Genomic DNA, 20441 nt, shown 5'->3' with positions numbered 1-20441 from the left:
GCAGGGCCATCCCCACAGAATTTTTCACAGTTTAGCTTAAGTTATGACGAGTCCTGAGCTGAAGGTGGGAGGCTAGGAGCATGGAAGCACAGCCCCTGGGGAAGGGGGCCGAGGGGCAGGGAGGAGGCGCCCCCTGCCTCCCCGACCCCCAACGCCAAGGGGCTGAGTCCTGGAACCTCCCCCTGAGGACTTGGCTCCAACACCAACGGTGAACCCAGGGCTTCCTTCTCGCCTGTCTCCCGCACCCGACCCTGCCCACAACCACCCCCTCCCCTGGAGGGGGGGGCCTGGACAACGTCCCCTGGGACCGAGCTCCCAGGCCAGGGCCAGCTCCTGCCACCCTTCCCGAACTTACCCCGGTCTCCGGACCCTCATCCCACCCCACCCCCGCCCCCCTGGGAGCCTCGGACAGGGATCACCCTCTCCCCCCCCGTCCCCTCCCCGCCACCCCCCCACCCCGCCCCCAGCATGGGCTTTTGGTATTTTCATACGGATGCAGTCGGAAGTAGCTATACATGAAATAAGTCGAACATAAAAATAGAGCTTTTCCCGTCCTTCTGCCCGGAAAGCAAACATCCTCCATACACATGCAAGGCGGCCGTCCGGCGGGACCCAGGGCCGCGCGAGGGGGCCCGGTCTGCAGGATGCCGGCCGCCCAGGGGAAGCAGGCAGTGGAGAAAGGGAGGCCACAAGGCCCCGGACCTCAGCCCCGAGGCCCAGCTGCCCTCTCCTGACCCCTGCGGGTGGGCATCGCTGCCCTGAGTCAAGTCCAAGCAGGAGCTTCTGGAAACAGGTTCTCCCGAAGTCTAAGTCTTGGGACATCCCCGGTGCTGCGGCCTCACGGTCGGTCACTGCCCCTCCCGGGGCCCCGCAGCCGCCCGCGGCTGGGCTGGACGTCCCCCGGGGGCTCCTCCGACCCGGGGAGGCAGCAGCAGAGGAGGGGCTCCCGGGCCAGCCGGCTCTGAGGAGATTTTTGGAGAAGCCCTGGGGCGTCGGAAGCCTGGGGCATGGGCAGCCCCTGGGGGGGGTTGGGGGTCCCTAGTGGACCAGCAGGCCGAGCGCCAGCGTGGGCAGGACCCCCAGCCAGAGGGAGGCGGCCAGGGCGCAGGTGCGGCCCATCAGGTGCTCGGCCAGGGCGCGGTCCTCGGGCAGCAGCTCCCAGTGCTGGGCCTCGCGCAGGTAGGAGCCCTCCTGGGCCTCGCAGCGGTAGTGGCCGTACTGGCGGGCCGTGAGGTTCTCGATGAACAGGATGCAGCTGGGGCTCTGGTGGCCCGGCTCGCAGCTCTGCTCCACGCTCTCCTCGTGGCGCCACGAGTAGGTGGCATGGCGGGACTCCATGGGGCAGCTCAGGTAGTAGCGGGAGTTCCGGGCCAGGGACACCTTTTGCAGCGGGGCCTCATCTGGGGAGGGGGCGGAGGAGGGGCCAGGGCTCAGCGGGGAGCGTCTCCCAATGAACCCGTGGCATGTGGGGGGGGTAGCCCCCTGCTCTACTGTTCTCCCAGGTCTCCCTGCTCCCACCCCGCCGGGGGCCTCAGCACGAGGCCGTGTCCCCTCCCACCAGGGCACCTGGGGCTCCGGGCCATACCCGGCTTGGGGTTGGGACACTCCTTGTGCGGCTCAGCAGGGTTGATGGACTGCAGCACTGCCCTAGGGCGGGAAGGGGGAGACCGGCTCAGGACAGGGGGCTCAGCCCTGCGGCCCACCAACCCCTCCCCCGCTCCCCCGCTCCCCTGTCTCCTTCTCCCAGGGACAACGTACCGCTGGGAGCTGTAGATGGAGACGCAGCGGCCCTGGTCCCAGCCGCAGTAGGGGTCTCGGGACATGAGGCAGCCGTGGCAGCCCCCGCTGTAGGCCTCACACAGGTCCAGCGGCACCTGGCTCACCTCCCACTGGGAGGTCACGTACAGCTTCCGCTGCAAGAGGTGGGCAGGGGCCAGGTCAGGCCAGGGCCGCCGATTCCTAAGCCCCCGGGTGCTGGGGGGCCTGCCAGAGGCTGGACACACAGATCGCACGTGCAGGAGCCCCGGGACGGGGCTGGGCAGGGCAGGCTCACCCGGTCAGCGTCCAGCGACAGGGCCTGGATGGCGGCCGCTCGGCGGAAGGGCTGGATCTCCATGATGTTGAAGACGAGGCTGTGGGCCCCCTCCCCCGACTCCACCACCTTGTGGATGGTGCCCTTGTCTGTGGACAGGGCAGAGCGTCAGCTCAGGCTCAGACGACCCCAGGTGAGGGGTGAGAGGGGGGTGGCCTGGGCGGGGCGGGCGATGGGAAGCCCAAGGACAGCCAGGTCACGGTGGCCATCTCCAGGTTGCCCAGGGCTCCCCAGAGAGGGTCCTCCATCAAAGCCGAGCCTGGAGATCCAAGCCAGGAATCCCCCGCTCCCAGGCACCGCGTGCAGCCTGTGCGAGTATCACCCCATCACCTGGGGAGGTGGGCGCTCCCTCCCGTCTGGAGAGAGAGGTGGCGGCTCAGGAGGGCACAGTGCACCTGCTCCCAGCCAGGGGGCAGAGACCAAGGTGCGTCCAGGTCCAGCGAAGCCCGGCCCCTGGGCTCCTCCGCAGCTGCCCCACCCCCACCCCAGCCCCGCATTTCTCTAAATAGGTCTTTAACTCGGGAATAATTTCAGATTTCTAGAAAACTTGCAGAGACAGCACAGAGAGTTCCTGTCTGCCCCTCCCCCGCTTCCCCGGGGATGATCGTCTTACATAAACGGGGTGCGCTAGTCACTGGCGAGCCATCATTGGCCCCGGCCCTCCCGCCTCCCCCCCCCCCCCCCGCCCCAGCTGTCACTGCTCACCAAGCCGCAACCTCACCCTGCTCCCGCAAGGCCCTTCATTCGTTCCCCCAAATGCCCTTCACCGGTTCCCAGCCTCAGCACGCTTCTGTTCTGACACAACCCCAGATCTGAGAAGGACCCCAAGGTCACACAGGCTGGCGGGCTGCCTGGCCCCCTCTCCCTGTCCACACCGCCAGGGACTCACGGGTTCCCAACCCGCTCACGGCTGCCCCAGCTTCACCTCCCCGCTCCTCCCAACTCCCCTGGCCAGCACCTGCCTCCCAAAAGCAGGAGAGCCCCCGGCCAGCCCTGCCTTCACGCACACCCCGGCCGCCCTGCAGCCTTCTTCCAAAACGACCCCCCAACCCCGGAAAACTCAAAGGAACCAGACATGGCTTCTCCCAGGTACCAGAGCTTCCCGTGCCCAGCGGCGGCTCAGGAAGTTCTGTTTGCTCTCTGCCCCAGCAGTGCCACCGGTGACTCCCCAGCGGCCCTGGGGACAACCAAGCACCTGCCATCAGCTCTCAGTGTGCCTGCCTGGCGGGTGTGTGGGCAGGAAGTGTGTGCACAGACCCCAGCGCAGCTGTGCGGGGCCTCTCCCTGCCCCGGTCCCCACAGCCCTGCCACCCTCCTGTCGCCCTCAACTGCTCGGGCACGGTCAGAGCAAAGGCACGGCCCACGGGGGCAGCCAGGAGTGTGGAGGGGTAGAGACCCCAGCCCCGCCCCCTCTCCCAGACCACGGCCCTGGGGTTCCAGCCTCAGCACCAAGCAGGAATTCCTGCAGAAGCCACGTGTGTGTGTGCGTGTGTGCGTGTGTGTGTGTACAAGATCTGCACAGCCTTGAGGGCAGCCTGCTGCCCCGGCCACACTGGTCTCTGAGCCCACGCCCGGGACTCTGGCTACCACCCGGGACTGCAAGCTGCCACGAACCCAGCTGAGGCTGGCGGCTCCATGTCCCACTGTCCAGCCCCCCCAGCCCCCCCAGAGAGGTCCTGGTCTGGGGACAAGGAGAGGCTCGTCCAGGCTTCGCACCTCACTCACGTGTGAGTGCCCACCAGCCCCCCACACGCACAACCCCCAAGGCTGGCGGCCTCGTTCTGCCTCCCCTCCCCTCTCCACCTCTCTCCCCTCCACCTTCTTTCCTGCCCAAAACGGACCGGGTCAGCTCAGGCTGGATGCATTTCTGCAAATCCTGGCGCAGGCCTTTCTCCCCCCACCATAGGATGCCCCACCTCCTCCAGAAAGCCCTCCCTGCCTGACTCCTGCACAGCCACACGCACACTAACCGGCTCCTCCATCTGTGTGAGCCTCTCACGGCGGGCGGGGCTCACCTGTGGTCAGGTACAGCACGTGGAAGGTCTCCCCGTGGCTGGCCTGCATGCGGTGCACGACCACCTTCTGGTAGTGGTACTTGGAGTGGAAGAGCGGCGTCTTCAGAGGCCCCACGGGCTCCACCCTCTGCGCCACCTCGGGGTGACTGTCAGCCACCTGGAAGGTCTCCGTGGGGATCGGCTGCTGGCTGGGGAGGCACTGGGCACGCAGAGCGGCCGGGGTCAGTGGGCGGCTGGGAGGTGACGCTGAGGGGCAGGGCTGGGCGGGGCCGGGCGGGGGCTCACCTTGCCTGGCCGAGGGTTGGGGAGGTTCCCGTGGTAGCCCTTGAGCGACGAGGTGCGGAAGACCCTGTCGATGTCACCGAGGGAGTACACACAGACGGCCGAGTAGTTCCTGCAGGGACACAGGGCGCCTCAGTGGGGGCCCAGGACCCCCCACTCACCCAGGCCGGCCCCTCAGGGCCATGAGCCACCACGGTGGTCAGGGAGAAAGGAAGTGGGGGAGGGAGGGACGGACAGGGAGGACGGTCACGCTAATTTCTTTCCACTGCCACCCGCAACCACAGCGCGAGCTCAGAAGCCGACCACGTCACCCAACCCGAGGCAGGGGCTCCCAGCACAGACCCGGCTCTCCCACCCTCTCTGGGGGCCGCCTGGAAGCCACAGAGCGGGGTCTCGGCTACCCAGCCCTGCCTGCACACCCCATTTCTCTCTCCCACACCCGGCACTTTCCACTTTCGCCTGCCTTGTTTGCAATCAATGAGAGTGATTAAGAAGTGTGAATTATCAGGCGCCGGCAGGCGGGTGTGACAGCAGCCAGCACCCAGGGCCCAGCACCCTTCTGAGCACGCACAGGCAGCGGGACACGCAGATGCAGGGCACGCACATGCTCCCACACGTGACGGCACACACCACTCCAGGCCCCGCCCTCGCAACACCGTGACCCTGGAGCCCGCAGTTTTTGCTCGTTCAAGGTCACTCACCAGGGGTTGGAGAAAACCCCGTAGACCCTGGTGTCCCTCCACTGGCCACTGGGGTCGGGCAGCAGGAAGACGTCCTGCAGCCGGTTGAAGTTCTTGTTGGTGGCGGCGTCGCTGCACACCAGCATGGCCTTCAGGAAGGTGTTCCACTTGGAGACGGACAGCGAGCTCTCGCCGCCCTGGTCGCCCTGCAGCGCCGGGGACAGGACGCCTCAGTCCCTGCCCGCCACGCCGGCACCCACACGACCCGGGAGGAGGGCTGGCTGGGGGCAGGGTGAAGCCGAGGTGCCCCAGGACCTCAGTCAGGGTGCCGGGGAGGCTCCAGCCTACAGACCGGCTGGCCCAGGGCTCAGAGCTGAGGGCGCCGAGTTCCCACACAGCAGGCGGGCTCAGGCTCACACCTGTCCGCTCGCACACTCCCAGTACACGTCACACACTGCTCCCATATGTGCACACACGCTTCCTACACGTAAACCTGTCACACATGCGCCCATACTCCGTACATGTAAACACAGGTGCGCACGTGTACATGCATAAACACACTCCACCACTGTCCCCTGCACACTCACACACACACACTGCTCACACTCCAACACACACATACATGCACACACACTCTGGTCACACACATGTTCACACATGCAGTCACACTCTAGTCACACGCATGTTCACACACTCACTCAAGTCACACATGTTCACACATGCACAGTCACACACACTCTGGTCACACACATGTTCACACACTCTAGTCACACGCATGTTCACACACTCTAGTCACACACATGTTCACACATGCAGTCACACTCTAGTCACACGCATGTTCACACACTCTGGTCACACGCATGTTCACACACGCACACTCACACACACTCTGGTCACACACATGTTCACACACTCTAGTCACACACATGTTCACACATGCAGTCACACTCTAGTCACACGCATGTTCACACACTGGTCACACGCATGTTCACACATGCACAGTCACACACACTCTGGTCACACACATGTTCACACATGCACAGTCACACACACTCTGGTCACACACATGTTCACACACTCTAGTCACACACATGTTCACACATGCACAGTCACACACACTCTGGTCACACACATGTTCACACACTCTAGTCACACACATGTTCACACATGCACAGTCACACACACTCTGGTCACACACATGTTCACACACTCTAGTCACACACATGTTCACACATGCAGTCACACTCACACTCTAGTCACACGCATGTTCACACATGCACACTCACACACGCACTCGCGCACCATGCCCCGCCCGCTCACCCTGCACAGCTGGGCCACGCGGGACACATTGAGCGGGGCCTCGGGGTTCTTGTCGGGGTTGTCCTCCCGGAAGAAGTAGTAGATCTTGTCGTCGTAGGCCTGGTCCTGGTGCACGACGGTGGCTTTGATGAACTGCGGGTCTGCCAGGGACGCAGGCGGGCGGCTGTGAGGCTGGGGGGCCCTGCCCACGCCCACTCGGGCCGGCACAGGCCCAGGGCGTGAGACAAACCCCAAGCACCAGGCCCAACACCCCAGGGGCGCTCACTCTGCACCCCCACCCCTGCGGCGCCCTCCCTCTGCACCGCTGACGTCAGCGCCCCAGGAGCAATGACTTCATGCCTGGAGACCGGAAGGCCCCTGGGGCCCCCATGTCACTTCTGCCTAATTGGCAGAGCCATAATGAGGAGGCAGAGGAGGGCTGCCCCAACATGAGCTCACCTGGGGGGATACTCTGGCTCTCGGGGACCCCGTGCCAGGTCTGGGGCTCCCTGGGACCCAGGGAGCTGGCTCCGGCACCGGCTGTGCAGGCTGCCCCCGGAGGCCCCAGGGGCACACCAGGACCCCGGCTGCTGCCCCCGGTGGGTGTCCACCTGACTCACTCTGCATGACGGTGTCGCTGGTGTACAGCTCGCTCTCCCCCCTGATGCGGCGGAACCGCGGGATCTTCCCGTTGTACTCCTGCTTCCGGATCGTGGAGTACACCTCGTCCCCTGGGGGCGGGCGGGGGCGCGGGTGAGGCAAGGGGCGCCGCACCCCTCCCCGGGCCTCCCTCCCGGGGCCCGCGGGGGGCCCACCCACCTTCAAACAGAACCAGGGAGTTCTCATCGGGACTGAACGGGGCGTAGCCTCTCATCTCGCCCAGCGGCACCACTGAACTGTTCGCCTGCGGAGAGCGGGGGCGGGGGTCAGGGGGCTGGGCGACCCCACCCCTGCCGCCCACATCAGCGCCAGTTTCCCGCCAGGGGCCCCATCCTCTGGGGAATTCTGCAGCCTCGGGGTCCCCACGCGGAGGCTGCAGCGGGGCGGGGCCTGGGTCCGGCCGGGGGCGGGGCCTCCTCACCAGGTTCCAGCAGCTGGGGCGCCGCGCGTTGGTGCCGCACACCAGCAGCGCCTCTCCTCGCCGCTCCAGCAGCGTGACGTAGTTCTCGCAGTCCTGTGGGAGGACACAGACGCTGGGAGGGGCGGCCCTGGCAGGCCCAGCCCCCGACAGCTCAGGAGGAGTCCCCAGGGCAGCCTCCGCCCCCCCCACCCGGGGGGGGGCTTCCAGGGCCTGCTCCCCTTGCCCAGGGGCCCCGCGCCCCCTCCCCCACTCACCCTCTTGTCCAGACAGGACGTCCTTGAGGAGCTGATGTTCACCTGGGGGGGGGGGGGGAGGCATCAGACCACTCAGCTACGGGCAGGACGCCTCCAGGACAGGCCCCCGGCTGACACAGGCCGCGCAGCCCGGCTCTGGCACCTACACCTGCCAAGACTGGGTGGGCTTCCGGTTTTCTCCACACCTGTCTGAACTCACGGGGAGCCTTCCCTGGAGCCACCGTGGGGTAGGGAGGTGGGGGTCTCGTCTGGGAACTTCCTCCCTCTCTCCCCGAGGCCCTGGCCAGGGCCAGGGGGTCACAGGAGAGCCGGGAGGTGGGGAGAGAGGCCCGAGGCCAGCGCTCACCATGTGCACGGAGGCGTCCTTGCCCTCCCGGAAGTCGATGCGGTAGACTTTGCCGCGTCCGCCCACCCACACCGAGGGGCTGCCCGGCTCATGGAAGAGCACCGTGTGCGGCTCAGCCTGGCCGAAGTCCACTCTGTCCTGCCCCGTCCGGCCTGGGAAGGAGGCAAGGGGTAGAAGCACTGAGGCGGAGCCCAGGGAAGATGCATCCGGCCTCCGCCTGGCAGCTATGCTTGGTGCTCAGGGCCGCAGAGAGCCACGGGCAGGAGTAGGGGCCCTGCGGGGTCCAGGCTCAGCCCCTCCCTCCCCCATCCAGAAGGGCCTCAGTCCAAGTCCAGAGATGCAGGAAGCGGCCATGCAACCTGCACCGTTCTGCAGCCAGCAGGGCCTCCGAGCACCCACCTGGAGTCCAGGTTCCCAGAATGCACTCTGTTCAGACCCCAGTCCCCGCCCCCAGCCCACCTCCACCCCTGAGTTGGCGCTAGGTCACAGCCATGAAGGAATCTGAACACCACTCCCTCCCATTTCATGGGTGGGAAGACTGAGGCCGAGGGGACACAGCCCCGGGCACACGAAAGCAGGTCAGCGGCAGACTCCCAGCCCTGCCCGGGACCGGACATGGTGGCTGGGTTCAGCCACAGAGACACCAGCTCTCCTGGGGCTGTGAACGGCTCTGCCTCCCCCACAACACTGGGACGGGGCCGATACACAGGGCTCTCATCAGACTGGGACAACTGAGCCCTGAACACAAAGTCGCCGCCACCCCGGGGGGAGCAGATGTGTCATCTCTGGTGCCAACGCCAAGGTCGTCCAGTCGCAAGGCCAAATTACAGGGATGGGGCGGCTGTGGCCACGATCAGCCCAGCCCGGGCCTCGGCCCAGAACTCCTCTGACCAGCGAAGCCCGGGGCGGCCAGCGTGGCGGCATCACCCACGCAGGGAGGAGTGGCCGCTCCTCAGGTCAGCCCCAGGTGCCTCCCGCCACGGGGGCCGAGGGCAGCCACTGCACTGGACGGCCCGGACGGCCCCACCCCCACCCCGGTGGCAGTCACCCTGAAGGTGGGGCTGTTTCCTCTCCTCTGTCACAGCGCGACTCGCTGGGCACAGGAAGAGACTGAGACACCAGCCCGGGACGTGTCCAGCCCAAGGTCACACTGGCAGACAGGACAGATGGACCCGACCAGCCGGCGTCGGTTCTCCGACATCTGGGGAGATGTTTGCACAGTTGGCCACACAGAGGAGCGCTGGGTTCATGGCCCTGAGCTGGCCTGGCTTCCCAGGGTTGCGCTGCAAACAGGGCTGACCACAGGCAGCTCTGGGACGGTCAGCCTTCCCTGGAGCCCGAGGTGACCGCCCCGACTGCCTCAGATGAACAAGGCGCTGTGATCTGTGGGGCTGCTGGCCGGGGGCCCCTGGCAGGGCTGGCGGGGCTCAGGTGCCGCCCTGCTCCCGCCCCTGCTGCTGGGGTCAGCAGTGCAGCCCGCGGAAGGCTGACTCAGCGCCCGCGGCTCCGCTTTCACCCGCACAGCCTGTGCGGCATCCAGACCGCCTGCGGCCCCAGCTCCCCTCCCACTCCCCCCCGCAGCCCAGCAGCCAGGAGGCACCGTCTGCATCGGAAATGCTGGGCTGGGGCCCGAGACCCACGGCCCCTGGAAGCCCCTGGAGAGGAGCCCTGTGGCCGCCAGCAGCCGTCATGTCCACCCCCACACCTGCACCAAGACCTCGGTGGGGCTCAAAGGGCCAGCACACGACTGCTCAGGCAGAAGCAGGCAGGAGCCAGGGGTTCTTGTCGGGAGGCTGCAGGACCGTCAAAGGGAGGAGGAGAGCAGGCTTGCCCAGGGCAGCCGAGTCTGATGGGGGAGATGCAGCTCTGCCCTGGGGCGTCGAGACTGATGGCCGTCGAGTCTGACGAAGCAGACACGGCCTGGCCCTAGAGGGTGAGGTCTGAGGGGGAGACCTGGCCCTACCCGGCCAGCCCACAGCTGCTTCCTGCAGACCCCAGGGCCGCTCACAAAATCTGCCAAGGACACGCAGGGAAGGTGAGGGCTGCCCTGCCATGCCCCGGCCCCATGGCCAGGGTAGGGCAGGCAGGAAGTGCAGAAGGGCAGTCAGAGCCCAGGACCCTCACCTCCCTTGACCCCTGGCTCCACCCCCACCCCCCGCCGTGCCTGGTGATGTGCACGGGGTGAGGGGACGGCACCAGCTCGGCCCCAGGACAAGCCCTTGGCCCGGCCTCCATCCGAGCCCCAGCCCGGTTCCCGCTCTGCCGGGGGCCCTCAAAGGGCCCAATTGTGCCGGGAAGTGTCGGGGCCGCAGTGCCCAATGAATGCATGAAAAGACGCTTTGTGCGGGGCGGCAGGAGCGGGGGCTGGGGGCTCAGGGGCAGGAGGGCTGCCTGGAAGTGCAGGCAGCACCAAGCCGTCGTGGACCAACACGGAGCGAGCTGGGCCGGGAGAGGGCAGGGGCTGAGCCAGGGCCCTGCCCCAAGCCGAAGGGCTTGCCTCACGGCCCCGTGAATCCAGAGGCACGGGACAGGCAGATGACAGCCAGACCGGCCAGGGAGAGGACTCCTGCGCGAGGCGGGGAAGCTGCAGGCCAAAGAGGGCAGGGCAGGTGCGGAGGACGAGAGGCCGCGTGTCCTAACCAGAAAAACTGGGACGGCGGGCAGGGGCTCCCAGCACATGGGGGCGGGGGAGCGCAGCCCAAGGACACGCCGCCGACGCTTGCCCATCAGTGTCCCCTGCCGGCTGCGAGGAAGTGCCCCCTCCTCCCGGCTCCCCCTCCCATCCCGGGCATCTAAAAGGAGCACCGTCTGGCACTGCGCCCCCCCCCCCACTCCCGGGCCTGACGCATTAGTGGCTGACTAAGTGGTAGCTAAAAGCTCCCAGAATAACCAGGGGTTCGGGCAGGGGAGGGGGCTAGGGGCACACAGGGAGGACACAGCCCCAGAGGCAGGCCAGGCACAAGACAACCCCACCCCCGCCTCCACCCAACACCATGTGATTCCCAGACAGTCCTCGCTCTGCTGGACCGAGAAACAGCACCCTCAGGCTGCTCCATCCAAAGCTGACTCCACGGGTCCAGTCCCCACCTCCTTGTCCCGGCCAGTGTGAGGGTCATAGGACCGCAGGACTGTAGGGCAGCCTCGCTCTGACACAGCGCACGCCCCCAGCCCCCTGCCAGGGGGGCCCAGCGGCTCTGGTCCCCACGGGAAGAATCAGACCTGGTTCCTTTGGGAGTTCTACCCCCCAGCCCTGCTCCAGCCACCGAGTGCTGGTGGCAGGTGTGGACTTCTGCAGGGCGGGTGTCCCCACAGCAGGCCTGACCAGTGGGATGCCATTCCTCTCCTGACTCACTCAGGGAGCTGTCACCATCTGGTCCCCTCTGTCCCCATACCTGGGACGACTGAGACACAGGAGGGCAGCCTAAGAGGTGGCGCGCGTGTGTGTGTGTGTGGGGGGTGTTGTCAACAGAAGAGGAACAACAGGGGCGGGGCCCCCTGCTCGGGCCTGAACCACTGACCTCGAGGGCAGAGAGGCTGGGAACGGCTGGAATGAGGGTGGCCCAGCCTGAAACGCTTAGACAGGCAGCCCGGAGGGCCCCGGGCCAAGGTCAGCCTGGGGGCCCAGCCACATCCGGCAGGAGCCTTGGGCTCAGCCGTTCCCACCCTGCACCACCAGGCCCCCTAGCACCTCCCTAACCATGCATGCACCCACACGGGGTCCAGGAGTTCACGGCACCCATGGGACTTGGAGTCAGAGGGCAGGCGGGCTGAGCAGGCTCACAGACCACAGAGGCTGTGCCACTGGCCCAAGGGCGGACAGCAAGGGGGCTCAGGGTTTCTGACCCCACAGCTCAGCCCCATCTCCCCGGGGGACCCCATCCTGGGCTGCCCTCAGAGCCCCTGCTTGGAAAAGGCTGCTTTGTCCCCACCCCCCTGCGTCACCCCTCCTCTGCGCGCCCCGCTCTCCCAGCTGCCGAGTCACTAACCTGACACCTGGCGGGGATCACCCCCCCCCCGCCCTCCAGGTGGGGCCCGGGTCTCCCAGGGCCTCCAGCATCCAACGCCTGAGCCCGAAGTCACGATGGAACGGCAGCAGGTGCCTGGCACAGCGGGGCGGGCGGGGCCCAGGAGCAGGTGCCTCCCCCATGGGCTCCGTCTCTCCCGCTCTCCAGGGTGGCACCAAGCCGTGCAGAGGGTAGCACACGGCTGCTGCTGGGGCCCCCCTGGCAGCCACCACACAGGGCCAAATTCCAGACGGCCGCTGGGGCAGATGGCGGGGCTCACGGAGGAGTGAGTGCTCCATTTCCCCTTATCAGCTGTGGGAACGGCCAGCCAAGCTGGGAGCACCGTCCCGCCCACCAGGGTCAGCGGCCCCGGCTCCCAGACGCCCGGTGCAGCGGCTGCTGTGCCGTTCACTGGGGCTGAGCCTGCCTGGCTTCAGTTCCCTCCCCTGCAGACAAGGGGGGCGTGGGGCTGACACTCGTTAAGGCCCAGGTTTGAGGATCCACCACGATGCTTAGGACAGACCACACAATATTCAGAGTCAAGTTCATCTCAGGGAAAGAGTGAGACCGGTCTTTTGCGAACGGAGACAGCGGAAGCAGCGGCCTCCCCGACTCCGCACCTGAGGGTGTGACAAGGCCGACGCCCCCGCTGTGCACACAGGACAACAATGGCCCATCCGAGCCACCAAGGGCCAGGGCTCTGTGCTCTGTCCCATGGTGCGCCAAGCCTGGTCAGTGTCGTGGGCAGAAGGGACAGTGTGGGGAGCCAGCGTTGGGTGGGTGGGCCGGGCGGGGGGAGACTGAGCAGGACGTGGGGGCTCCGGGAGGGAAAGCTGGGCCCCACCCAGCTTCCAGCGCCTCTTCAGCCCAGGGGATTCCCAAAGTCCCAGTCAGACCAAGGCCAGCAGTTGGCAAAATTGAGGACCTGCCCCTGGCCCCGGAGCCAGGGCAGGTGTGCGGGAGGGAGAGAGCAGAGAACGGCCACACGGCCCCAGCGGAGGGGACGATGCTGCTGGGAGACAGAAGGTGGCCCGGACCAGCAGGCACACAGAGCAAGGGCGGCCGGCCAAGGGCGCGGCCTGGCAGGGAGATGGGCTGCCAGGGCCGCGTTCCATCAGAAAGCAGAGATACCGGGATGAAGACGAGGCGGGCCCCACCGCCAGCCTCCCTCCCACCACACCTTCTACATGGCCCCTGGACTCCGCCCTGAACTCTCATGAGCACGCGGGGGGAGGGGGTCTCTTCCCACCCCCATTTTCCAGATGGGAAGAGGGAGGCAGAGATCACGCAACTGGGAAGAGACGGGAGGGGGGCTGGCCCTCGGCGGCCTGGCGCCTGCGTCCCTGTCCATGCCAGGGCCCCTGGCGGCTTCTGTCAGCCCTCCCCACACAGACTCAGCCAGGATGCTTGGCCAGCGAAGTCCTGACCTCCACGCCCAACACCCTGAAGCCCAGGGCGGGCAGGAATGAGGGGGCACAGCTCATAGCCCCACCCAGCATAACTGGGAAGATAATTCTCCCGGGATATCTCTTCTGTGATTAGGAAAACAGGGTGCAGTCCGGGCTGACCGCCGTGAAGGGCGGGTGTGCCCGCCAGCCAGCCCTTGCTTGGTCCTGCCCAGCTGGGCTCCCACCCACCCAGCCCTGGGCAAAACACTTGCTCTGCTCCCTGGCTCCCTGGCTCCAGAACCCACCGTGGCTCCTAGGTGCCCACCCAGCCTTGAGGACCCAGCCTGAGCTGCTGGCCCCAGGAAGGACCTCAGTCCAGTCTGTTGCGTCCTGCCTGGCCTTGGGCATCTGCAGGTGGGGAAAGAGCCGGGCACTCCTGGCTCCACCATCACCCACTGCCAGGGCAGGCCGAGCCTGCAGGTCAGAGAAGTGGCCTGGGCCACGGTGGGGGACAGTGTTCCACGGCCAGCCAGGCCCCAAGACAGACAGACGGCAGGCTGGAGGGCTCTGAGAGCCACCTGGCCCTGCCCCAGGAAGGCATTGCCGGCTGCAGGACGCCTGCTACCCCATCCTGGACCTCAGCTACCCCTGCAGCTCCCGCCTAACCTCCCGAGGGGTCGTCCGCGTGTCACAGGCAGGGGCCCGCCCTCCGAACACCTAGGGCTGGGGCTGGCTGCCCTCCACCATGAGGGGTCCCTGGGCACTGGCACAGGACCCAAGGCCCTGTTGGGAGCAGGGGCGCAGGAGGCACGGCAGGATGAGTCTAATCCTGAGCCGCCGTGACGGTTAAACCCAGATTAGCCCCAGCCGTGACACGGATCAACCTGCCCCGGGGACCCGAGGCGCAGCAGCCCAAGCAGGGGTGGGGGCTGAAGAGAGGACGGCCAGGGCTGGTGTGGCTCCTGGCAGCAGGAAGGGTCCAGGCTCCAGCAAGCTGGCCAAGGACAGACAGACAGCCAGGAAGAGGCCGAGGGCTAGGGCCCCAGCAGGCTCGGGGCACTAGACTCCGCCCTGCTCCCGGCTCTGTCTGTCTGGCCAGGGGACCCAGGCCAGTCCCTGTCACCTCCCCCGCTCAGCATCCCCGTCTGTGCGGTGTGTGGTTGGCTCGCCTGACACTTCTGCTCTGACGTCCATCCTAAGCGTGGCACCGTCAGCCTGTGTGGGCTGGGGTCACCGCAGACGGTGGCTCGGAGGAACTGAGACGCAGGGGGGTGCGTGGGTGCGCGGGGAGTGACAGCCAGTCGGCCAGGCCAGCGGCGCCACGTGCCCAAGGCAGGGGAAAGGAGTTGGGGGGGTGGGGAGGGAGGTGGCAGGGCAGGGGCGGCCATCCAAAGCCCCTGGCACAGCCCTGCACAGGTCGGGAGGGAAGAGCCCTCGAGGCCCAGGTTGGCTAGGGAAGGGGGAAGGCCCTGCTCCCTCTGGGGCCACTGTCCACGCCCCCTGCCTGGCCCTCAGTTTTCTCTCTGGCCACACACCTGGTGGCCCCTGGCAACGCTCTTGTAAAGGCAGCGGGTCAGCGGCCTCTTCCCCTCCACCCTGGCCTGGAGGAGGCAGCCAGGCCCGGCTGAGAAAAAGGAAGCCGGGAGAAGCGGAAACCCGCCAGGCTCGGGGCCAGCAGAAGCCAGGTCAGTCTCTTGTGACACGCCAGCCGCCCCGCGCGGGTCGGATCGGGGGCGTGGGCTGGGGCAGGGAGGCAGGACGTCCCCGCGGCCCACCCCACGGCCACCCGGCCTGGCCCTCTTCAGAGAGGGGAGCCCAGCTCCCCTGCCTCCTCCAGGTGGCCAGGACCCGCCCTCTGCCCACAGAGTGACCGCCCCTCCCCCCTGCAAAAGAGATCAAGGTTGCTGGAAGGGGAAGCAGGCCGGGGAAGGGCAGTGCCCACGCCTTGTGGCCTGGCTGGTGGTGAGCAGCTCTTCCCCACAGGCAGGCATGGGTGCTCTGCAGAGGAAGCCTGGGGGGAGACAGAGCTGGGGGTCGCCTCGCCCCCACAATCAGGAATCCCTGGGGAGAGAGCTGGTCACCCCGGCAAGAGAGGCCTCCCCTGCAGCCCCCGAGAGGCAGCCCCGGGACAAGAGGTGGCCCGACTCAGACGTCCCCTTCTGCAAGAAACCCTCCCGGGGCCCCAGGCCGAGGCTGGCTGACCTAACACCTCCCTCGTGAGGCCTGCACCTGGCTCTCTCCTCTGTGGTCCCAGCTGCCAGGAGGGATGCTTTCTCCTGTCCACTCCCACAGCCCAGCTGACTCCTGTTCCTGCTGTCAGCTTGCCACTTCTTCCAGGAAGCCCTCTGAGCCAGCAGACTGGATCAGTCACCTCCCCCAGCCCCACAGCCACCTGCTACGGTACCCAGGTTTGTCTGCCCATCTCCCCACCTACACCAAAGAATCTCCTCCAAGGACATCGACCCTGACGTAGGCCCCAGCCAAGTCCATGGAGTGAATACGTCCACCCTGGAGGCCGCTCCCTTGGATGATCTCAACGATCGGCCCAGGAGAGAAAAGCAACAGGAAACTCGAGGCATCGCCCTCCCGTCCTCCCAGGCTTCACCTTCCCAAAGTCGGCAGGGGTTCAAGCAGCCTCTGCCAGCTCTCCCCACCCCAGAGCGGCAGCAATTCCAGGGCAGTGGGGCGCAGGGAAGAACGGGCCCCTCCTTCGACCCTTTTTGGGGAAACTGAGGCTCAGAGCTAGGCAAGGACTTGGCCCGAGCCACACGGCAAATTAGCCCAGAGCTGGGACTCTTCCCAACACACCAGGGCGGCGTCCACCCCACTGCCACCTGCTCCCTGGTATCCCCACGGTGCCGGACTAAGCCATCCGAGAGCGCGGGAGGAAGCTCCTGGTGACATCACTGCCGACCTAGGAAACCCCCTCCTCCCGGGAACTAACCTCCCCCCAAGATGTGCAGGGGGAGTTCACCATGCAGGCGATGACTACATCTAAGTTCCCAGGTGGGCAAGGATTTCCACTGGAACTGCCGCCCCGCGGGGAGCCCCAGCTGTGACCTCACCCCCTAGAGGTCCTAGAGGCGGTGACAGCAGCCCCTGCCCCAGCGAGCGGGCCCCATAATGGCTCCCCAGTGGCCACCAAGTCAACAATAACATCCTGTCTCTCACTGGGCCAGAGAGCAGTCCGCCAGCCGGGCAGGTGGAAGCGGCAGCCTGGGCCCTGCCCTATCTGTGCACAGGCGGGCTCACCTCTGACCTTGGGGGTCGTGACCTCCCTGGGCCTCGTGGGCTCCTCCAACCAAGCACACGGAACACGAGAGTTTCCAGTTGCCGTGGGCAATGCCAACCCCCGTGCTCACCTGCACCCCACTCCTCAGGCTGCTGCCCACAGGCAGTCCTGCTAGGACCACACCTTCACATTTGTGGCTTGTCCAGGCTCTCAGGGGACAACCCCCAGAGCCCTTCCCGCCCTGGTGAGCCCTGAGGGTCCTGGCAGGTACAGAGCTCAAGGACACCCTCCCCATCCTCGCCCCGGCCCGAGCTTTGCCAGAGACAGCCACTTCCTTGCAAGTGCAGGCTCTGGTCTCTCCGGGGCTCTGAAAAACAAGCAGCCTCCAGTGCCCCTCCCAGGCCCCACACCTGTCCAGGCTCCTGGCGGCTGCCATGCCCCGGTCACCCGCCTGTGGACAGGGTTCCAGGCTTACAGCAGGCCCCGGGGGGGCGGACCCCTCTCAGCCCACTCCAGGGTTGTCCCTACTCGAGCCCGTGCCGATCCGACTGCCATGTGTTAACCCCACAGGAGACAGGAGGCAGCTGTCAGCCGGGCGCACCGGTCACCAGCTGGTGGCCCTGGGGGGCAGGTGAATGGCAGGGCCTGTCTGGCCAGTGGGGTACCTGGCACTGGTGCAGGAGACCAGAGACTGTCCTTGGACAAGACTGGTGAGAGGCTGGTGGGCCCCAGCTAGCAGGGGTCAGCAGAGGGCAGGCCCGTGTGGTCCCAGCAGTGAAGGGTGGGGCAGGGAGTGGGGTGCGGTGCTAGGCTGGACACTCAGCAAAGTGGGTGAGAGGCCTGAGAGCAGCTTCAAAAAGCCTCAGGGTGGGACTGTGGATGTCCACTAAGTGCTAAGAGGTGCGTGTGCACTAAGTGTGTGGGGGAAGGGAGGGGGCCGGGATCAGCAAGGGGAGCTTCCAGAGCACTCGGCGGCATGGGTTCCCTACAGCGTGTCCACGAGCTGCAGTGTCCAAGTCGGCCAAGGGGATGCACACCAAGAGCGGGGTGCGGAAGAAGCCCGGGCAGGAGCTGGGGGCAGCTGAGGGCGTGCAGCTGGCCAGAGCTCCCACTGCCCAGCCCCACTCCCACCAGGACCACCTCTGGCTGCTGGCAGAGCTGGAGACCAGACACTTCACTTGCGGTGGGAGAACCGCCAGCCACGTCTCTCCTCCCTCCCCCAGGCCCGGGACTGGTCCAGTGCCAGGTCGGCGCGGCCCCTGCCCGCCCGGTGCGCTCCCGGGCTGCTCAGTGACCTTGGGCGAGTCCCGCTCCCTCCACCGCGCCGCGGCCGCTGCGGCAGTCCGGCCCCTGGTTTTGTGTGTGGGTTTTTCCCTCTGCTAAGAATACCTGCCCCAGATAACGATCCGACTCCGCAGTGGCTGCAAAGTACTGGAGGGCTCCCGGCGGGGGGCACCCGACCTATCCCCCCACGCCGGCTGCGCGAGCGCGCCCCACCTCCACCACGGGGGGCCGCAGAGACGCCAAATTTGGGGGCAGAGCCCGGTGGGCCTGGGGGTGGGGAGGGTTTGTGTGCAATGCGGGGGAAGGCTGCGAGCCTCACACCCCCGCCCAGCAGGCGCTCTGTCCCACCGCACAGGGGTCTAACCTGAGCCCCCCACCCCGGCCAGGCTCCCAAACCCACAGCGGCCGGAGCCTGCGCCCCCGCCCCAGTACCACTGCTTGGGGGTCCCGGCCGCCGCGCCCCGCCCTACGGGCACTGCCCCCACGCCGGCGCCCATCGCTGGTGACAACTGCCACGTGCGGGCACGGGGGGGTGCGGCCGGTCCTGGCACTGCGACGGCGGCGCCCGGGTGCCCCCGGCCCCCGCCGCGCCCCGCACCCGGCTCGCTGCAGGGCGCCCACCCCCTTGCCCGGCAGGCGCTCCGGGCCGGGGCGGGGGCGGGGGCAAGCGGTGGGGTCTTTGTTCCCGCAGCCGGAGCGCGGCGGCAGCGGCGGCGGCGGCGGCAAGAGGTCCGCGCCCCCCTCGCCCGCCCGCCAGCCCGAGCCCCGCGCGCGAGCAGAGCCCGCAGCCCGGGAGGTGGGCGCAGAGGTCGGGAGCCCGGCCGGGGAAGGGTCCCTCGCGGAGGCCCTCCCGCCCCGCCCCACCCCGCTCCCCCACGCCGGAGGGCCGAGAGCCGCTCGGGGCCGGGGAGAGGGGCCCGCACCCTGCCCCGCGCCGCGGCGCCGCCGGCGGACTTGGAGCGACTTAGCCGGGCCCGGCCCCGCGGCTCGCCGAGCGCCCCACGCTCCCCGGCGCGCCGGGCGCACCCCCGCGCCGGGACCCACGCCCCCCGGCGGCCGGCCCCGGGCCGCAGAGCCGCGCGCACGCACTCGCGCCGGTGCCGCACACTCCGCGCCCGCCCGCGCAGCGTCCGTCCCGCGCCCGCCGGCCGCGCGGCGCCGCCTACCTCTCCAGACGGCGGCGATGCGGGGTCCGCTCCTCGGGTGGCCTTGGGCGGAGGCGGCGGCCGCCCAGAGCAGCAGCAGCAGCCGCAGCGGGTGCCCGCCCGGGGCCGGCGGCGCCGCGGCGCGGGCTCGCGGAGCGCTGGGGGCGGCCCGTCCGGGCGGAGGAGGCGTCATCCCGCGGCCCCGGAGCGACAGCGGCGAGCAGCCGAGACTGAGCCGGCGCCCGGCCGCAGGCAGAAGCCAGCGCCAGGGGGCGGAGCCTCGCGGCTGACCCCACCCCGCCCCTCCCCCGCCCCGCGCCGCCCCCGGCTGCCCGCAGCCCAAGTGAGCCAGCGGCGGGCGGGCTGCTCCGCCGCCGCGGGGCCGGGCACCTGCGCCGGGCGGGCTCGGGGCTCCCCGCTGCCCAGGACGCTGGCCTGGACGCTGGCCTGGAAGTGGCAGGGCGGCTCCCTCGGGGCGCCCCGGGCCACCTCGCCGCGGCCGGCCCAGGGGTCTGCCGTGGTTCCCGGAGCGTGGGCTTGTCCGAGCGAGCGGACACGGGCGCGGGACGCTGTCCCTGCGCGGGAGGGGGGTGGCGAGGGGCGCGTGAGGGGCGCTCGCGCCCGCCGCAGCGCTGCCCGCGGAGCACCGGGGAGTATCGTGTTGGCCTGGCTCCCTCCCCTCCCTCTCCTTTCTCCTCCCTTCCCCAGCCAGCAGCCTTCTGGGCTGCCTCCCCCCAGCCAGCTGGTGCAGGCTCAGAAAATCCAAACTCATTTCCATGTGCGCGGAGGGGGATATAATTAGGAAGGCCCGGTCCCCAAGTGGGAAGAAGGGAGCCTCCGACGGCCTGCCCCGGACTCTGGCCTGGCCGGCGCCGCCGAGGGTCAGGTCTGCGTTAGAGAGCTCTCCAGGGCTCGGGGACCGCGGGGCCAGGCCCAGTCCGTCTCTGCACCTGCCTGCCCTTGGTCAAAGGGTCCCTTCCACCCCAGGCTAGGGAGAGCCCAGGCCCGCTCAGCAGGTGCAGTAAGCGGGTGCCCCCTGCAAATGTAGCCAGAGGTGGGGGACTGCGCTTGAAGTGGGGGGCGGGGAGTAGCAGAGGCCGGTGAGCAAGCGTTCGACCTTCAGGATTCACGGTCTAGAGTCTAGACTGGATTCACACACTGCCGACAACCAGCAAAGTCACAGGGCCGGCTGTCCTAGCCCCAGCCCCGGCTCTGGCCAGGGCATCTAGCTTTGGCTCTCTGCATTCCACTTCCTCCTTCCCCCCTGAGATTCCCACCCCACCCGGGGGGAGGCCCACAGCAGGTGCAGGAGGTGAGATCAAGATGTCCCCTCTCCCAC

At 67.9% G+C, this 20441-nt stretch overlaps 1 protein-coding gene across 1 annotated transcript; it reads right to left on the bottom strand.

Moving 5' to 3' along the window:
* Nucleotides 1-475: 475 nt before the first annotated feature.
* Nucleotides 476-19295, bottom strand: SEMA7A (semaphorin 7A (John Milton Hagen blood group)). Its single transcript, XM_062204870.1, has 14 exons — nucleotides 19124-19295; nucleotides 8050-8201; nucleotides 7704-7745; nucleotides 7450-7542; nucleotides 7188-7272; nucleotides 6989-7099; nucleotides 6390-6529; nucleotides 5091-5275; nucleotides 4393-4501; nucleotides 4108-4306; nucleotides 2054-2181; nucleotides 1759-1913; nucleotides 1586-1647; nucleotides 476-1400 (listed from the first exon to the last, which is right to left on the bottom strand). The coding sequence occupies exons 1-14, from the start codon at nucleotides 19293-19295 to the stop codon at nucleotides 1039-1041; spliced, it is 1995 nt and encodes a 664-aa protein (XP_062060854.1). The 3' UTR covers nucleotides 476-1038.
* Nucleotides 19296-20441: the final 1146 nt, after the last annotated feature.

This window comes from Lepus europaeus, chromosome 11 (assembly GCF_033115175.1).
Source record: "Lepus europaeus isolate LE1 chromosome 11, mLepTim1.pri, whole genome shotgun sequence".
In the NCBI taxonomy this organism is placed as follows: domain Eukaryota; kingdom Metazoa; phylum Chordata; class Mammalia; order Lagomorpha; family Leporidae; genus Lepus; species Lepus europaeus.
This window is presented reverse-complemented; position numbering and strand designations above follow the sequence as displayed.

Excerpts from the sequence above, each read along its gene's own strand:
- SEMA7A (XM_062204870.1), bottom strand. The coding sequence starts at position 19,295 with ATGACGCCTCCTCCGCCCGGACGGGCCGCCCCCAGCGCTCCGCGAGCC. Across the intron at positions 7,100-7,187 it reads CTCCCTGGTTCTGTTTGAAG|GGGACGAGGTGTACTCCACG; the intron begins GTGGGTGGGCCC and ends GCCCGCCCCCAG. Across the intron at positions 1,648-1,758 it reads TCCATCTACAGCTCCCAGCG|GGCAGTGCTGCAGTCCATCA; the intron begins GTACGTTGTCCC and ends TTCCCGCCCTAG.